Genomic DNA, 15,858 nt, shown 5'->3' with positions numbered 1-15,858 from the left:
CCCCGTTCACGATGAGGCAGAAGGGAAGGCGGTCTGATCATCATCAAAACACCCAGAATAAAGAGACTACGAGGGATGAAAGGCTCAGGATTATCACTCTGAGAGAGACAGGGAAGAGCTGGAGAGAGATAGGGAGGATAATGGAGATAGATTTCAGGACCTGTCAAGGAATCTTTAGACGAGCACAGGCAAATGGAACTCCAAGCAACAGAGTAAGGCAAGGTAGACCACCTATTTTTAATGAGGCAGAAAAGGCGAGACTACGAGAGTTTGTTACAAGGGATAAGAGAACAAGGCGTCTACCTTGGGAGGCAATAATTCATGAGATGGGATATGCATGTTCTGTTAGAACTCTACGAGATGTTATGGCATCTATGGGCTACCATAAACGTCTACCTCGTAAGAAGTAAGATCACTAGCTCCTTCCTATAAACTCAAGCTAATATCAGTGAGTAGATGGGGTATTAGAGCACCCAATCTAATCAAAAGGGTGCAATGGTGTCAAGCTAGGCTACACTGGACCTACGATGATTGGTTTCGAACTATTTGGACAGATGAGTCTACTTTCAGCACAGCAGGCTTTGGCCATCGACCTTGGGTTACACGTACAGCAGAGGAGGAGTATCATCCTGACTGCATCGATGAAACATGGGAGTCAGGGAGAAAGAGCACGATGATATGGGGTGCTTTCTGTGGAGAGATAAAGTCAGAACTAGTTTTCACTCCCGCTGGCATCACTATCAAGTCACAAGTCTACAGAGATTACATTTTGGATCCCCATCTTGTACCATTCTGGCATCGTACCTGTGAAGAATATGGGTGGACACAGGTAGTGGAGGACAATGCACCCGGCCATAAGGGAGTGGCTATTGCTTGCAGAGAAATCAATGAGGTAGAGAGTGTTGAATGGCCCCCCCAGTCACCAGATCTCAATCTCATCGAGGCTCTTTGGGCAGATATAGAAACTGAATTGGGGGAAACTATTGGGCTGATACAAGATATCGAGGTTTTGAAAATCATGATCAGGAATGCTTGGGATAATATCACTGTAGATAGACTGGATGGACTCATTAGAAGCATGCCCAGAAGACTAGAAGCAGTCATTGCTGCTGGTGGGCAGGCTACTAAGTATTAAATAGCTATATAATTGAAGGTGTTCGTGGGCGTGAACACCTGTTCGTGCTCGTGGGCGGGAACACCTGTTCGTGGGCGTGAACAGGTGTGGCTACGACCTCAGAGGGGTGTCTCCGTATTTCTTTCCTCCATACAAATTTCTGGCTCGGCATCGCTCGGCGTCACTCGGCGTCAACTCCCATTGGCCCGCCACTCGCTGCGCCTCACAACCTCAACCAATCGTCCAAAGCGTCTCGGTATTTAACGTGCACGCCCGGTACATGTAGGTAAACGTTCAACCATGGATAAATACATCGACTTGTCGATTCGAGAAATGGTAACACCGGAAATTTGTTCAAGCACTGATTAAAAACATAGGTGAACAAAACCATAGGCTTAAAACCACCACCGACCATCTATTTAAAATATTTCTCAATGATCAGTGATCTTCTAACTCTAGCCATTCAAGATATCATGTACTCGGGGCAGGTAAAAAGTACCGGACAATGCAAGTTTTGTCTCTGGGGTTTTTTGCAGTAGCTCACGCCTAGCACGCACACCCATTGGTGAACCAAAAACCTGCATTGTCCGGTACTTTTTACCTGCCCCGAGTACTCCGATGCGGGGAATCGAACCCCGATCTGCTCGGCTCATATTTGAAAGCGAGCGATGCTAACCGTTACACCACATCGGATTATGACTACATGTATTAAAAGCTAAAATTTTACCTGAGCCGTCTAGATTATTTAGCTCCTCGAATTGGGTCTAGCTTATACTCATAGGCTGTCACTCGATAGATGATCGATTCCAAAATAGGTAACGCGCATAATGGCGAAAGCAGCCGTTGGAATACCTATGTACCGGGCGTTGACGGTAAATACGAAGAATCTGATAAGAGAATCTTGCTGTGGAATAGGTGTGTTTATCTTACCAGATTCTCGGTATTTAATGTTAACCCCCGGTACACCCGCAGGAAAAAAGTGAGGAAACAACGAGTGCAACCAATCCGAACCCCAATGAAAAAGTGAAAATGGAAATGAATAGAAGTAATATGACTACACAATGAGATACAGAATAGATACTACGGCCTCTGAACTATATTTACCACTTTTTATGACTTCCCTTGTTCTTTACTACTGCTGCAATTCTCTTTAGTATGCTGTCAATGATTTTATATACATTTTCCCAATCTAGCCTTTCCCACTCTTCCCTAGCTTGGGCTTCAATAACTTTTATGTTTTCATTCAGAGTAGCCTCTCTTCGCTTTCCGGACTTGTCAAAAGGCATGGCTAGGGAATACTCATGGGGCTGTATTGCGGGTGCAGGGATGTCAAGTTAGACGTACTCGTTGTCACGCTACTCGTTGTTTCCTCACTTTTTTCCTGCGGGTGTACATCATACATGTACATAGTTTCAACGAGCATTTATTTCTTCTCGTGACTATTGAAAGAGGGCTATCAGCAAGAGGAGATGAGTAAAGAGAATCTTAATCCCCTCGAAATGATAGATATAATTCGGGAGTGCGAGGATCACGCCGACTATGAAGTACATGTACTCAACACCCACCCAAAGGATCTATTGGCAAAGCAGTAGGAAACAGATATATTCACCTTGTACATTCTCCACATTAGTATAGTACATCTTAAGCACCTATTACTCTGCAAAGACTTGTTAGCTCCATGAAGTATGTATCAGCCCAAGTAATCCTAGCGGTCACGGAATATTGAAAATTAGACGATCACAAAAGATCACTCGCACAAAACCTAACTACAAAATTATGATTTTGTATTTGGATATTAATTATTATATTTCCCCATCCCCCGACCCTAGAGTATTTTTCGGTAATGTCTAATACAATCCGAGAATCTAAAAGAATATACCAATACTAAAATTCGAAAGCATCAACGTCATAACCCTTGCCATGCATTTCACGATCCCTGCTTTCTATACATGCCACAGCGCCATAACAAAAGACAAAACCATAACGATCCAATTAAGGATCCCTCTTGACCCATGAAATGGTACACGGTGGTGTAGGTAGTGCAATCATGGAGGAGTAATCCGGCTTGGGAACACCACATCCTTCGGGGTAGCCCAATTCAAAATTCCTGATAAAGGTGGCCATGATCGAGCAAAGTTGGACGTTGGCAAATTGCTCGCCGATACACCTGTGTCTTCCGGCGCCGAAAGGGAGGTATGGAGATGCAGTTCCCTTTGAAACCATTCCGAAACCGAAGTCGATCTTTTCACCTTCCTCCTCGGTCTTCTGGCCTTCCCACCGAGAAACGTCGAACGCGTGGGGGTTCTTGAAGTACTTCTCATCCATGGCAGAGACACCGGGAGCGCCAAGAATATAGTGGCCCTTGGGGATAACGTAGTTGGTACCGTCAACGTGCATGGGGGCCTTGACTTTGCGCATGATGGAGTGAAGTGGGGGGTGGGTACGAAGAGTCTCGCGGATAGTATTGTTAAGAACAGTGCATTCAGATAGCTTCTCATATGAGAGAGGCTCAATGCCGCCCTTTCCGTTTCCAAAAACGCGGACTTGTTCATCATAAAGATCCTTGACGAGCTTAGGCTGATCGGCGACGTGGAGAAGCATCCAAGTGATGGTAGCCATAGAAGTGTGCTGTCCAGCCATGAGAAGGGCGATCATCATGTGTGCGACATTGCGGTCAGTGACAGGGGTTCCGTCCTTGTAAGTGCGTCCCATCAAGTTCCAGATCATGTCGGAGTGGTCGACGCCACTAGCTTCTTCCTCGCGGCGCTTCTCGATGATGCTCATGTAAAATTTAGCCATAGTGCGCTGGGCATTGTCACGACGTTTGTTTGATGGGAACGGGAACCAAGGGAAGAGGAAGTTCATTGGTGTGAAGCCCATGTCGAGATCGTGGAACAGCTTGGCGAAGGAGCCATCCAGAGCATCGCGAACCTCTTTGCCTTGGAGGGAACGAGCAGCGGTGAAGATGGTAAGTTCCGGAATAATCGCAGAGAGAGAAACAGTTCCCTTAGGACCTTTGAAGAATTTGGATTTCTTGGTGTAGTCTTCAACTTGTTCCACAATCAAGGGGACGTATGATTTGAAGGTTTCCGCAGTAAGACCGAATTTCATGAACTAGAACAAAACTGTCAGTACAATCCTGCAGCTCAATTGACAATTACTACGCACCCTCTTCTGCTCCATGAGAATGTTGTTAGGAACATCGTAGACGACGCCATCACCAAAGACGGGGGTGGTGAGATGGGTGTAGGCCTCTTCGGCGCTAACTTCCGAAAGTTTTCCATTAAACACAAAGTCGTTGCCCTTGGGCCCCAAACAAGCAGTCATCTTCCTTCCGAGCATAACATAGGTAAAAACATCGCCATACTATTATATATTAGTCTTCAATTCGGATATGGAGAAGCTGAGATGTCATACTTGTTCCTGGCAAGAGTTGAAGAACGCATACGGGTCCATTCCATACCGGACAGTGCTTCCAAAGAATGGAAAGTAATGGAATACCACCGGAGGCTTCGTCGGGTCTTTGAATAAGAGCTGATTCAAAACATTGATAACGACACTCAGGACAATAAACGTCAACACACCCACGACCACGACAACGGGGGTTCCCAGCTTCTGAAGCTCGGCGTAGTAGGGCCCTAAGGGCTCCAAAAGTGTAGCTAACAAACCCATTATGTCGTCAAACCTTCAGGTATCCAAGAAGATTGATGGAATTGATGAAGGGAATGGGAGGAGGGAAGGGAGGGAAGGACACGATAATAAGTACAGATAGGAGACGCGCCTAACTACCGACCACAAAATAGGGAGAGGTTTTTTTCCCCCTCCCAAGGCCAGCCGGCAGGGATCCTAAACTGCAGATTGATTTATGAGATCAGCTTTTCCTTCCTCCAACCCTTCTCTGTTGTCTTTGGATCCTGCTCGGCTGCCCCTTTCGCCGGACAATGGCATGTTGCCAGTTTCGTATTCGCTCCCGGAACGCGGGTGTGCACTACCCTAGCTGCATGGGGATGTCCGCAAAGAAACAGGAACGACTCCGAACGAGCCTCACCCTGTTACTGTTGTTGCTTGGTGGACTACCGCCCCACGAATCGTCTGCTGTCGTTCGATCACAGCCTATGGGGGAAGGGATAATTCGTACTAGTAATAATTGAAGTCTGAGTTTTCTCTCGTATCATTATCATGAACTCTGGGGTACTGTACAGATCTATACGAACACGCAACACACACAGCGGGCTTATGGCCCCATATTACATGAATTCGAATATTACCCGGCATAAAAGAAATGTAGGTATGTATCTCAGGGGCACATCTTACGGAATAAGATAGGGTGGATACAATCATACAGAACACCTGCTTCACCGCCGCTCACTCACCGTTTCTACCTAGAATAAACCGGCATAATATATTGCCTTGCTTACTTAGCTACACTATCAATGACCATGGTTACGTGTATCTACATACATTTATAATGTATGAAGCGGCGCAGCATGTAATCAATACATGTATAATGTAGTATTGAAATACATACAAATACTTGAGGGACGAAGTATTCGAAACCAAACTCCGCATTGATGGTATCGAGCAACGGGGGATGTGAAGCGCTAGAAAGTAATCCTTTATGATTGTCTCAGGATATATTTCCTAACTGTTAAAAGTCATCCTGCCCCTTTGAAGAATTCGTTTTCGTATTGAAGAATATTAATCCGTTTGTGTATGTATCCAGCGGTGACTGTCAATTGAGAAGTACAATACCGGTATTGTAGTACATACAGTACGAAAAAAGAGGATGTAATAGGTACTGTACTAATACGGAATTATACAAAACTTCTGAATTAAATCGGAATCCTAACTATTATACCGTAGCAATACCGTAACAATACCGTAACCCTACGGTATTTTGCCAGATATGGTACTGGATCCACCCGCTTTTTTGTTACTGTATATATGGACGACCAGTGATAATCTGCCCCAATTTTATTCCAGATATTTGCCGCATACTAAAGATATGTATACACTTGTGATCATGAGCGTTGAAGTTAGTATGTAGCTTGATTGAATTTCTGTTTATAGTAAGGTAGGTATTTGGAAAGATGGTGATAACACAAATTTGATTTGTTTATTTGTTTAACTATTTATTTATTGCCCGTCCTCTTGGGCTTTCCTCCAACAGCACCACCATAGTTGCTCCTCTTGCGTATAAATATACAGTTAAAAATACCGAACTCTTGCCCGTTCCCTCTCCTTCATATAGCACGTAAAAAATATTCGATGGATGGAGCCTGATATCCATCATACCTTCACTCACAACAAAACTGCAATCCCTTAAAACAGTGGCCTCCATATCACTCACACATATAGGCATAATGTGACAGCAAAAGACAAAAGTTGGTTGCGGTTGTCGGGAAGAGAAGGAAAGAAGAGTATAGACCCCTAGAAACAGAAGAAAAATATTCAACAGCCTATATGGTATAAAAACCGATGAAGCCCACATGGAAAGATAAGAACAAGATAACCTCCAAACATTGCACCAAAAGAAGAAATACATAGGTAGCACCAATACAGCGTCTACTCATAAAGGTTAAGCACCCGCCGCGGCCTCCACCTCCGCGACAACCTCCGGTGACATTTCCCTACTAGGCTCTTCATTACCGTTCCCCTCGTAGTCGCTCCCATAGAGAGTCTCATCACCCCCCTTCCCACCAACCTTCATAAATGCTTTTTCACCAACCGCCAACTCGGCTGGGTTCTCTACAGGACCCTCCTCGGAAATCGCAACTACCGCCGGCGCTTTTCCCTTCAACTTTCCACCATCAGCAACTCGTTTGAGTCCAGGAGTATCAGCAAGTAACGTCCGCTCTCTGTTAACCCTTCTCCTTGTAAACTGAAGAGTCTCCATGGTTTCGGTCAGGCTAGCGCATGAATCATTAGGGTCAAAACTAGAACCCGTGATCCATGGATGTTTTAGTGCTTTATCGACAGTAATCCGTTTTTCGGGGTCCACAGTAAGCATTTGTTCAATTAATTCTAAAGCAGGATCTGGGATAGAATCCCAGTACGGCGAAGGAAAGTCAAATCTCCCTCCCTTGATCTGATCTGAGAGAGTGTATGGGTTTTGTGGGGTGTGTAATTCGTCAGAGAAGGGGGGGAAGCCACAGAGGCAGATATATAGAACGACTCCCAGAGACCAAATATCGACAGCATGGGCGTATCGGCGGTTTTTGCTGCTCTGAAGGATTTCTGGGGCGACGTCTGTAACCAAGAGATTAGTGATGTGGAAATAATAGCGGAGGAATAGAACATGACATACAGCTTGGGGTTCCGCAAAGGGAGGTTGTGAAAGAGTCTTCACCAATGATCTTGGCGAGACCGAAGTCGGCAAGTTTTACGGTAAGGTCCTTATCCATAAGAAGGATATTCTCGGGCTTTATATCCCTATGGGCAATACCGCGGTCGTGCTACAGTAGTGATTATGTAGGTTAGCATGGGTCCCAAAGCATGGTATTCGCAGTGTCACAAAGTACTTACCAGATACTTGAGGCCATTTAAGAGTTGAATGAAGATCTTCTTTGTATCCTCTTCACTCAACTTCCCGTTCTTGATGATGTGATTAAATAGCTCTCCTTCAGATGCCAACTCAAGCACCAGATAGACACCATCATCCGCATCGTAATTGCCCTGTAAACACAAAACATTTGGATGGCTCACGCTCATTAACACAGCGATCTCCTGTTTGACCCCCGAGGTCCTCCATGAATCATCATTCCGCCTCTTACTGAAGATCTTGACAGCAAATTCCTGCCCACTCTTCCTTTCGACCGCTTTGTGCACTGTCGCAAAATGACCGCTTCCTAATTGCTCTCTAAGGTCATAGGTATCATGAAATGCGCTGGAACGCATGTTCATCGGGTACCTAAATATATATTGCTTCCCACCGGCGAACTCAACCTCGTCCCCGGTGTTTAAAACCCGACGATTGTTACGTCCGACGATAACACCACCAACCCATGTTCCATTAGAAGAAAGATCTTCCAGAACTGCCACGGGTTGGTTTCCACTGATTTCCTAGACTCCGCCATATACGTTAGCATCTTAGTTTCCGGGTATGCCAATAGAGTAGAAATACTTTGAAGATGACACAATGCCTATTTGAGATCACGGCATCATCAATCAACAAATCACACTCGGCATGCCTTCCCACCAGGAATCCATTTGGTGGTAGCTTCTTTCCCTTCGTTATCGGTCCCTTCTTTTTCTTCTTCTTGTCGGGAATGGGTGCTTGCTTATTTAACTTTATGACTGAGTCGCTCTTATCCGAGAGGGGCCACAAATAGCCCCACACAGACTCATCGACCTCCTTCTTATCCAGCCCCTCATCAGCGAGCGGGGGATAGTAGAATTGCGAGGCAGCCTGCGTGGCATCCTGTGTGTGTGGTGGGGGTGACGATGCCGGTGTACGCGTTGGGGGTGACGGTGCCGGGGTATGAGTTGCGTGCTCCTGGGGATTTGCGAGGGCTTCTTCCTTGAGTTCTTCTTTAGAGGCTCCAGGAGTAGTGACCTTTTCCTCGTTCTTGTCCTCGGTCGGACCGCCTTTGTTGCGTTGCGAGCGACGGGGTTTTTTGGCGTTGACGTCTGGGGACTCGGGGGACTGTGGGGGGAGGAGTGTTAGTGGGCTTGCACCACTGCTGCTACTGCTACTTCTAGGCATGGCATGTAGGGAGGATGGGCGGGGCGGATGTACCATATTGCGCTTCACGCTGCTTCTATTATTGCGAGGAGTCATGATTGATATGAGATGAGAGATGTAAATATTCAATAGTAGAAGTCGAAGTGCGCAAAGTCAAGAGGTCTGCTGAGCGTAGTGGCAGATTAACACAGAGTGAGGAGCAGACTCGGGTGACTTGTGGTGAGGCGCGAGAAATTATTTTCGCGTAAAGAAGGGGGGCACGCGGTGGGTGCAATACCCGAGACGCGTAAAGGGAGTTGAGCGAGTGTGGAAGAGGGGAGGGTTGCTGGGTGCAGAGAAGGCAATAGCTTTGTGGGTAAAACTAACAACCTCGAGTGATCGCAGGTGCTTGGAACAGGTGATGTCGAAAAGGGTCTTGGGGGTTGGTAGACTCAGTAAAAGATAATGCAGGTTAGGCTGTATGACTGTTCGAGTTGGCTCTCCAGATTCCTGTAGACTGACTGTATGCTGTAGGTAGGCTGTAGCTGTGTATTCTGTAGCTCAACTCAATCGCAAGCAGGAACCAAGTCATTCAAAAAGGATTCCATCAACCCCTCGAAACTTTCGAGTCAACAGGAGAATTGTTACACAGCCGCCCTCAGCTACAGCAACTGGGTAAGGATCTGCGTACAAACTTTTTTGTGGATGCTGCACTGGGGTAGCTGCTGTTGCCTATTCAATCGTTCTGTGAACCGCTTTTTGGCCTGCTTCTGGGTCACCGAAACGTCTCTTTATCTGGACACACGCATATCTGTCTGGGATGTTACATGTATGTACCTAAAAGGCAGTGTTTATTTTGTTGCGAGTAGAAAGAATGTTCTAGGCTACTGGAACAGATCGACTATATGTATTTATGATTCATCCCATAGTACTACGTGTACATGTAGTTATTCTTCACTCCAGTTATAAAGAGAGAAGCACCCCCAAAAGTAAGAGAGATTTACTTCTTGAAAAGGATTTTTCTTTTCGTTCAAATAGGTATGCGTACCCGCAGAAGCCATTCCTTCAGTTCCGCTATATCTATAGTTTGCTTTATGCTGGTGAGCAAATGATGTCGTGGAACCAAACTGATATTGAAGATATTGAAGAATAGGTCCAAGATAAATAGAGAAAACTGTAAAATTTTGTCTTTAGAGCTAGAGGATGATCAGAGACTCATACACAGATGGATCCCGGATGGTTTAGTCCAATCCAAATATCAGCTGTGCATCGTGAGCTCGAGGGAGAGCCTCAACCTCAAGACTTCATGTATGTAGTAAGGATTCCGCCAAGCCATCGCCCTTGAGTCATCACGGAACAGCTTCGTAATTCAACGGCAGCCAAGACTTCACCCAAATTAGAGCCGAAAGCTTGGGCACCCAAAAACGTCGCCTATCTGACCAGGCTACACAAACGTTCGTTCTATTTCTTCGTTTCCGAGCTGCTATTCTGTTTCCCGCCGCCGGTAGAGGATAGGGGGAATATTGCATACATGTACATATACATGTATTTAAGTAGAGTACATGTACCTACTCTAGGTAGTATTTATTTACATGCTCTTCTTTCTTATAAAAATAGTATGCCCCAGCACGCGCGCACGGAAGCCTAGGGTAGCGGCTCACCGGCTGGATGGTAGGTACTCGAGGTAGGCTCGCATCTCGCTGGATTGGAGAGACATCGAATGGCTGACAGGCCCATCTGACAGATCCATGCATCTTGACCTATCAACCCTACGTAAGGTCCATCGCGTGAGACAGGGGCAGCAGAATGGGGGGAAGTTAGGAACGAGAGATCAATGATCAGAGGCACTGAGAGGGGTGTGATCGAAGTATTATAGACAATAAGAATATATATATCAAGTGACAGCGTTTTTTTCGCTTCGAATCGATTACTTGGTAGGGCAGGTGGGATTGTTTTTGCTGAATATGGTCTGCCGGGGCTGACATAGGTATTTCCAATTCTGGGATTTTCTTGTCTTGAATTTGGATCCAGGGTTCTTCTTTCCCAGGGCAAGGGTAAAGTGTGTTCCAAGGGGTTTGCTAGAGCGATTCTAATGACAAGTGCAGTGAGAAGGAAGTTCAGCTGCCCCAAGGTACGATACAACAATAACCCAAGTCAGCTCTGCTAGTCTAGGTAATTAACATATGCCTGTTTCTATTTCTTCTTACCCTTCCCAGGCTTCCCTACCTGTTTACTTCTTTGTTCCGCAACGTCTCTCCTTAGACACACCATCTCTACCCCGTTACCGCTCTATTCGTCTATCTGTCTATCAGCGACTTGTCTGTCTTTCTCTCCTATCTTCTGTCTCCCCTCCCATCCACTAGCACTTGCATCACTTGCATCACATATATCAACCACATTGCCTCGCAGCGCTTACTGTGTTACAGTATCTGATAATTTTTTTTCGCTTTAGGGGGCTAAGAGGCTGAAAGTGCTATAAACCTACCAATCTGCCCATCAACTCCACCTGCTGCGCCCACTTTCACTACACTGCTTTCTACCTATCTCCACATCCCACCCCAGGAACACCATTATCAACGTTACCGGCTGAGACCCAACTCGACACTACGCACTTTACGACAAACGAGCTCACTTTTGAACGAACTCCAGGACTCACAACATTAGAGAACCGCGCGGTCTCCTTCTTCAATCCCCCTATTTTTCCATTTAGTACTTTTTTGTAGTTTGATCAACAAGATGCCTGGTTTCGCAGATTCCTTCTGGTCGGGCGATTATGCCGGAGGTTAGTTTTTTCAGCCTGTGGGACAAAGCTAAAAAATCCCGCTGCTGCTCCCTCCCCGCTTTCCCCACTTCGGAACTGGGTTGGCTGGCTGCCCAAAGGACTGTAGTGCTGACGTATCGGGTTCATGTATTAAATAGGTCTCGGAGTTCTTTTCGGGAAGCTTCAGCAGGGTGTAATAGAGAACCAGCAAATTCTTCAAATCGCGAAGTTACGGGCCGATACGGAAGACCTTTACGGACAGAAGCTTGGGACCATTTCAGCGGGGTCTGAAAGACCGGGCGGGTTTGCGAGAGATGATGGTGCTAGTGTGAGGAAGGTGAGGATTGATAACGGTTTACATGCTGCTATTTAAGATTCCGGCTTCTGACAATTAGGGCAGGCTTATGATGGACTGAGGAAGGAAATGGACGATGTGAGTTTTTTTTCCCTCTTTTTCGCCAAGTTACTATTTTAAGATTTCCGGAATTAAACAATTATGCAGGCAGGGAAAAACCACCGCAAAGTCGCAGGTAATATCCGGCAGCTTGTCATTGACCCGTTTTCTCGCTGGTGTGAAGCGCATGAGGAGCGCATCATTTCTTCGCACGACGATCTTCAGACCCGGATCAAAGCTCACGATAGGCAAGCGGAGGCGGTCAAGAAGCTCCGCTCGCACTACTTTAATAAATGTCGTCTAGTCGAAGATCTCGAGGAGGAAACAAAGTTTATCCAGGCAGCGCCGGAAACCCCAGCATCGGCAACCGCTGGAACCCCGCAAATCAAGTTGACGGATGAGGACTTGGAGGACGATGAGGAGCCGATTGAAATTGGCGACCTTTTCTACCAGCCGGCAGAAGTCAAAAAGATCTTGAGGCACATGCTAGAGACGATCCCACTTACTAATGTGAAGGTAGCCATCCTAGGGACTTATGAGAATGTATCCACTGGCGAGAACATTGTAAAGTTCATTCAGGAGAACCTTAACGCAACGTCGGTATCCCATGCCGAGAGAATTGGGCAGGATTTTGTCGGCCATGGGTTTCTGAGACTGGTGGGAAATGTTGGGAACACATTTAGCAATAGCGCAAAATTGCACTATCAGTGGCGTCCCCAGGCCTTTCAAACCGCAGGAATTCAACCGACTAAGGCCTTAACGAGAGCTGAGACGATCAATGGAGATGTAGTCCCTAGCAGTCCCATCACGACCACGGCGATTGGCGACTTTTTGGGTGGTCTTATGACTAATCAGCATCCGAACGAGTCGTCTTCAGATAAGCTGAGAAGAGAGGCCAATGAAGCGGATGAGAGGTACAAGCTGGGTGTTAAAAAGCTGGACTTGATGAGATGCACCTTGGAGGAGAGTATGATGGAGCATCTGAAATTTATGGAAAGATGCGAGCTGGATCGTTTGAAGGCTATCAAGGCCGGTATGTTAATTCCGGAAACTTTTTTTCACTGCACGCGCAGGACCTAACTTGTCGCAGTTATCCTTGATTTCTCCGGAGCGATTTCAAACGTCATACCTAGTATTCAGTCTACCGTCGATAACATGCTTCTTTACCAGGAGACTATCCAGCCACAGGGGGACCTCCGGTACATGCTCGAGTCTTATAGGACTGGATCATTCATCCCGAAGGTCGTGACCTATGAGAGTTACTATAATTCTGTCGATGAGCAGACTTTTGGTATCGATCTTGAAGCCCGGGCTAGGGCTGATCGTAAGCGTGTGCCAATCATTATAACTAGCATCCTTACATACCTGGATCATCGTAAGTCGTTTGATTTTAAAAGCACCAAATATCACTCGCTTACTTGGTGTAATAGATTATCCTGATCTCGAGGGAGATGAGGCTAGACGAGGTATCTGGCTTGTGGATGTCCCTCTTGCGGCCACACATCACTTAAGAAATGCGGTAAACAATGGGAAAGCGATTCCTAAAGACATTCTTGCCAACTACGAAATTCCTATCGTTGCCAGTGTTTTGAAGCTGTATCTCCTTGAGCTTCCGGATTCTCTTGTCTCTTCTCAAAAATATGAGATCATTAAAACAGTGTATACAACTCACGGTTCCGAAGGAGATGAGAAAGCCCGATTAGCAGTTGTTCAAAACACACTTGGAAGTCTTCCACTGACAAACATTGCAACTCTTGATGCAATCACAACCCACTTTACTCGTCTGATTGAACTCACCTCCGCCGATGAAGCCTTCATTACTGCCCTTGCCCACAGCCTCTCCTACTGCATCCTCCGCCCACGCGTCGAGTCACCACTAACACAACACGAACGGCACTCATACCGCCTCGTCCGCGACCTGTTCGCGCACAAAGAGCAAGTCTTTGGTGAACTGAAGCGTGCATCAACCCTAGCCAGTGGACGAGCTCGTGCCATCTCTACTGATGAGTCACAACGCCGTGCCCATGTTGAGGCACGCAACCGCGCCGTGATCGGCGCAGCCCGCAGCCGCCCCTCCTCACCCGCGCCGACGGGTCGGCATCGGCGGGATGTCTCCACGGATGGAGGGAACCGTTTTCCCATTCAAACTTCGCCCACCTCCAGCTCGCCGCGTAATTCCGGACGCTACAGGCCTTCGTCCCTTGAAGTGCCTGGAGGCGCTTCATCCCTCGAAACAGCTAAGGAATATGAGACTGACCCCCCCATGAGAATGACACAAGAACCTGATGGCATGCACCACGATTCGTCGGGGAACGACTCCCCACAAAGTGCTACAAACCCTCACAGTAGCGGCGGCCTCGAAAAGAGTAACTCACTATCCCGATCTGGCCATGCCTCAGGAACTGGTGCCTCCGGCTCAAGGTTTCCGAGAAAGGCGGGAGGCGGTTTAGTGAGAGCGGCGGCCGCGAAGAGGGATTCAGTGACTGCGCCACCAAACGGAAATGACTCTGACGGTAGCGGGGCTGACGATCAGGGAAGGTCACCTGGTGTAAGCTTGACGGATCGCCCGATGGATGATTGATTGCATAATGGGTTGAGTTGATTGAATAACTTGAAAATGTGGTTCATGGTGTTTATGCGTAATTTCCATTTTTCTTTATTCTTCTTATGCCCTTTGCCCTTTTCACACCTTACCTTTCATATTTTATTCCCTTCAGAGTAACTCTGCGTGCTTACTACCTGTGTTTGATTCCTTCCTTTAACTACATGTTTGTTGAGCAAATTAATTGTTGTGTTTAAAAACGTCTTGTGCGTGTTTTGCTCGATGTGTGGGCGTGGGTACGGGCCTGGGCGCTTTTTTTCTGTGCAAGTGCGGTTTGTAACGGCGTTCATGCACCCTGCGAATGTTGCACTAGTAGAACCTTAAAATGGGCAAGCCTGAAGTAGGCGGGCACTATGTTTAGCTATATGTGACAATACTATGAATCTTTAAAATTTGAATGTTCCATCTAGTCATATATTATCACTCGGGTTTACGCGGGGCTTTTCGATCTCGCTCTTAGGGATAAAAACCTGCGATTGTTTTCGGGGTACCGGGGCTTAGTGCTTCTCCCGTATTCGTTGTTCAAACAGGGAAGGGACTCCCACGGTGTGTCGTCGGGTATGGCGGGGAGCCAAGCAATTCAGCAGGGTTGAGCGGGTCTGACAACATGTGGTCAAAATAGAGTCGTCACAAAGCAGTTACCCGGAGTTTTCTTGATAACTACGCCTGTAACCGCACTACCATAGGATCAATACCGGCGAGATATACTGCATTTCCCCGTTGAATGGCCGAGCATAGGGGATCCAACGACGTGGCGGAGCTGAGCCTAATGCTGCTGTTTCCGGCTCTTGAGAAGACACAGTACGTACTGGAGGTACAGCCGTGCGGGCTAGGTGTGCATACTCCCATACCCGTACTCGATTCGCAAGGCCTCTTTGCCCGGCGCCCTTGGTCAGCAGGAATATTCCATCTAATGCAGGAATTGGATCGCTGTTGGCGGCTTGGCTGCGCAGGGGGTCCGGGTGGTGCAGTACTAATGCTTGGCGGGAAGGTTATCAGTGGTGAAGGCTGCTGGTCAACGTCTTATGTAGTTGCTGGGATGTCTATCTGTACCAGTTGACCAGTTTATGGACCTCATATCCCTGCGTTATAGGAGAATTGGGGGTGCTACATGCTCAAGATTCTAACTTTAGGTACTGTATACCGCTGACTAGATTTCATGAACGGGTTGACGTCTACGATGGTCCGGGTATCACTAGAAAGATGGAGCATACGTATATGGATTTCGTAGGTGTGGTAGGATGGAAATGAAGGAGCTGATGCCTTTAGACCCACTGATAAGAGCATGACGGTGAAAACTAAAGCTTCTAGCCAGGTAGTATCC

General features: G+C 46.9%; 4 protein-coding genes across 4 annotated transcripts; 2 read left to right on the top strand and 2 right to left on the bottom strand.

Moving 5' to 3' along the window:
* Positions 1-11: 11 nt before the first annotated feature.
* Positions 12-1,135, top strand: H6S33_005134 (uncharacterized protein; the record flags this gene model as incomplete). The annotated part of the gene is made up of 2 exons (XM_044836487.1): positions 12-406; positions 457-1,135. 2 exons carry the CDS (start codon positions 12-14, stop codon positions 1,133-1,135), a joined length of 1,074 nt encoding a protein of 357 aa, XP_044690347.1.
* Positions 1,136-3,106: 1,971 nt separating this feature from the next.
* On the bottom strand, positions 3,107-4,786 carry H6S33_005133 (uncharacterized protein; the record flags this gene model as incomplete). The annotated part of the gene is made up of 3 exons (XM_044836486.1): positions 3,107-4,228; positions 4,283-4,480; positions 4,532-4,786. The coding sequence occupies 3 exons, from the start codon at positions 4,784-4,786 to the stop codon at positions 3,107-3,109; spliced, it is 1,575 nt and encodes a 524-aa protein (XP_044690346.1).
* Positions 4,787-6,692: 1,906 nt separating this feature from the next.
* Positions 6,693-8,894, bottom strand: H6S33_005132 (uncharacterized protein; the record flags this gene model as incomplete). The annotated part of the gene is made up of 5 exons (XM_044836485.1): positions 6,693-7,363; positions 7,422-7,569; positions 7,640-8,176; positions 8,238-8,759; positions 8,853-8,894. 5 exons carry the CDS (start codon positions 8,892-8,894, stop codon positions 6,693-6,695), a joined length of 1,920 nt encoding a protein of 639 aa, XP_044690345.1.
* Positions 8,895-11,513: 2,619 nt separating this feature from the next.
* H6S33_005131 (uncharacterized protein) lies at positions 11,514-14,513 on the top strand (the record flags this gene model as incomplete). The annotated part of the gene is made up of 6 exons (XM_044836484.1): positions 11,514-11,559; positions 11,697-11,875; positions 11,939-11,971; positions 12,041-12,965; positions 13,023-13,307; positions 13,363-14,513. The coding sequence occupies 6 exons, from the start codon at positions 11,514-11,516 to the stop codon at positions 14,511-14,513; spliced, it is 2,619 nt and encodes an 872-aa protein (XP_044690344.1).
* Positions 14,514-15,858: the final 1,345 nt, after the last annotated feature.

This window comes from Morchella sextelata, assembly GCF_020137385.1.
Source record: "Morchella sextelata strain SCLS chromosome Unknown scls_19, whole genome shotgun sequence".
NCBI classification, from domain to species: Eukaryota; Fungi; Ascomycota; class Pezizomycetes; order Pezizales; family Morchellaceae; genus Morchella; species Morchella sextelata.
This window is presented reverse-complemented; position numbering and strand designations above follow the sequence as displayed.